Here is a 3,072-nt window from a genome sequence, read left to right as displayed (position 1 = left end):
CTTTCAACTCGTTAACCTGTCAACCTAAAACTTACCTAAATTGTCACCCTAAGATTAATATATTAAATGTTCAAATACTTTATATAGTTTTGTACTTTAATTTTGGGATTTTGTGTTTTATAATTTTGATTAGTAATGGTGATTTAATGTTTTTTACTATTATATTTTAATGTTGAATATGTATGAAAATTTGATATTTTAATTTTGAAAATAAATTTGGTTTGAGAATGAGTTCGAGTTTGAAAATTTAATTTTTGTTCAAACTTTTCGAGTCGAGCTAAGCTTGTAGGTAAATAATCGAGTCGAGTTCGAGCTCTAATTTATAAACTCATTCGAGCTCGAGTTCGAGTTCGAGTCGAGCCAATAAATTTAAATTGAGTCGAGCTCGAGCAGGTTTGAACTCGGCTCGACTCATTTGCAGACCTAGATTAGAGTGTGGTTAGTTATCCAAAATGAAGATAAAAAAGTCAAATTGTATATTGTAAAATATGTGAGGAAATGAGTCACGAGATAAAAGATTCGTTGGAACTTGATGATCAAAGTGAAAAGATGATTGATTTAACCGAAATGAGAGGTCGATTATTGTTGTAGATAAATGTGGAATGAGAGGTCGATTTTTTATTTAACAAAGTTAAAGTATAAGGTCACAAGATAAGAGATTAATTGAGAAAAAAATATTTGATGTGAAAATATTAGTTATTTTACCTAAATAATAAAATGTAGAAGAAGAGTATTCTATTTTAATTTTAATTTATTATTTGTAATTTATAAAGACTTTTAAACATTAAATATATATTTTAAAATTATTATAATTTTTTTTATTATAATTATTTTATTTTTATTTGTAACCGTGTACATCTCACCAGATAACCAGATAATCTTACTAGTTAGTAAGTAATTTAATAAATTATTTAATTCGAAATTAATTTGCTTATTTAATTATATAGCTTAATTTACTTTTACTATTATGTTTTTACTAGGCCTACTGCCCAAGGAGGGGAATTTGATCAAATAACCTCAAAGATGAGGTTATTTGATCTGATGGTAATTTATTAATTTTATTGCGCTCGTGGTGATTTTGTTTTTTTGAACGATTTTGCCCTTGTCGCGAAACGCTAAGTGACTTAGCGTTTCGCTAAGTGGATTAGGTTTAGTATAAATACTCTAATTTTTCATTTCTTTCATTTTCTTTCTCTCTCTTCTTTTGTTCTCTCTTTCACGGCGGCGACGACGGCGACGGCGGCGACGAAGGCGACGGTGCTTATGCAGATACAGATTTGATTCATATTCAAACCTGGGTATTTAGGCGACGGTGCGGTGTTTAGGCGACGATGCTTCTTTTCTTCATTTTTTCAAACCCTAACCTTAAACCTATTGTTATATAAAATAACATGTTCTTATTTGGTTCATATTGGTTTATATTTTGTATTTGATTCATATTGGTTCATATTTGTGGTTCATATTGGTTCATATACGTCGATGATAATATTTGCAGATAATCTCGGATTATATGAGTTCCGTTTCAGGGAAGTTTCTCCAAGAACTTACCGTTTCGCTAAGTGCTTGCCGTTTCGCTAAGTGCTTACCGTTTCGCTAAGTGCTTATCGTTTCGCTAAGTGCTTATCGTTTCGCTAAGTGCTTACCGTTTCGCTAAGGACTTTTCGTTTGGTGAATTGTGATACACTATTTGATATTCAATTATGTTAAAACTACATACATAAACATGAGTTGTCTTAGCTCAGTTGGTAGAGTGCGTTTCTTTTAAGTATGTGGTCGTGGGTTCGATTCCCACAGATGGTGTTTTTATGTTTGTTTTTTTTACTTTTGCATAAATGAAATAGTATTGAAAGAAATGAAACAAAAGCAAATTAAACATTCATTAACAAATATCCAAAGAAAGTAGTTCACTTTTTACATATTATTATTTTCTTAATTAGAATTAATTTATTTTATTGAAGTAATCTTCGGTCCTACTCTTGAATCCAATTTGTCCAAAAGTCAATGCCAAGAACAATCTCATGTGCCAAGTGAGAGCAGGGCCAGTTGGGAAGTGAGCAAGCTCAGTCCCAATGCTGAAAAAGAAGAGTCCGGTCAAACTGTTGTCGTTGATCGCCGGAATACTGGAAGGTGCTAACCATCCGATCAACCCAAACCCAATCACGTTCAGATCTTTCCAATCCCTCTCGAAACTACAATCAATCAAACAAACAAATTTCAATTATATTCTTATTTTCTTACATTACATACATACATGATACATAACATGTAAACTTTCCACCTGAGGCTTTTGCAACCATCAAAGGGTTTATGGCTTTAACTGGAGCCTTTAGGAATCCTGAGCTCAGTCTCACCTTAGCGAAATGCTGAGCACTTAGAGAAACGATAAGTCCTTGGATAAACATAACCATTTCTCTACAAATGAGAATTTGATTTATGCAAAAGTAAAAAAAAAAAAACATAAAAACAACGTCTGTGGGAATCGAACCCACGACCACATACTTAAAAGAAACACACTCTACCAACTGAGCTAAGACAACTCATGTTTATGTATGTAGTTTTAACATAATTGAATATCAAATAGTGTATCACAATTCACCAAACGAAAAGTCCTTAGCGAAACGGTAAGCACTTAGCGAAACGGTAAGCACTTAGCGAAACGGTAAGCACTTAGCGAAACGATAAGCACTTAGCGAAACGGCAAGCACTTAGCGAAACGGTAAGCACTTAGCGAAACGGTAAGTTCTTGGAGAAACTTCCCTGAAACGAAACTCATATGATCCGAGATTATCTGCAAATATTATCATCGACGTATATGAACCAATATGAACCACAAATATGAACCAATATGAATCAAATACCAAATATAAATCAATATGAACCAAATAAGAACATGTTATTTTATATAACAATAGGTTTAAAGTTAGGGTTTGAAAAAATGAAGAAAAGAAGCATCGTCGCCTAAATACCTAGGTTTGAATATGAATCAAATCTGTATCTGCATAAGCACCGTCGCCTTCGTCGCCGCCGTTGCCACCGTCGCCGCTGTCGCCGCCGTGAAAGAGAGAACAAAAG

At 33.2% G+C, this 3,072-nt stretch overlaps 1 protein-coding gene across 1 annotated transcript; it reads right to left on the bottom strand.

The window, feature by feature from the left end:
• Window positions 1–1,939: 1,939 nt before the first annotated feature.
• LOC124929733 (photosystem I subunit O-like) lies at window positions 1,940–2,408 on the bottom strand. The gene is made up of 2 exons (XM_047470127.1): window positions 2,272–2,408; window positions 1,940–2,189 (listed from the first exon to the last, which is right to left on the bottom strand). Exons 1-2 carry the CDS (start codon window positions 2,406–2,408, stop codon window positions 1,940–1,942), a joined length of 387 nt encoding a protein of 128 aa, XP_047326083.1.
• Between the last annotated feature and the right edge of the window lie 664 nt (window positions 2,409–3,072).

Source organism: Impatiens glandulifera, chromosome 3 (assembly GCF_907164915.1).
Source record: "Impatiens glandulifera chromosome 3, dImpGla2.1, whole genome shotgun sequence".
Classification (NCBI taxonomy): domain Eukaryota; kingdom Viridiplantae; phylum Streptophyta; class Magnoliopsida; order Ericales; family Balsaminaceae; genus Impatiens; species Impatiens glandulifera.
The sequence above is the reverse complement of the archived record's forward strand: the minus strand, read 5'-3'. Positions and strand labels throughout refer to the sequence as shown.

Excerpts from the sequence above, each read along its gene's own strand:
- LOC124929733 (XM_047470127.1), bottom strand. The coding sequence starts at position 2,408 with ATGGTTATGTTTATCCAAGGACTTATCGTTTCTCTAAGTGCTCAGCAT. Across the intron at positions 2,190-2,271 it reads GCAAAAGCCTCAGGTGGAAA|TTTCGAGAGGGATTGGAAAG; the intron begins GTTTACATGTTA and ends GATTGATTGTAG.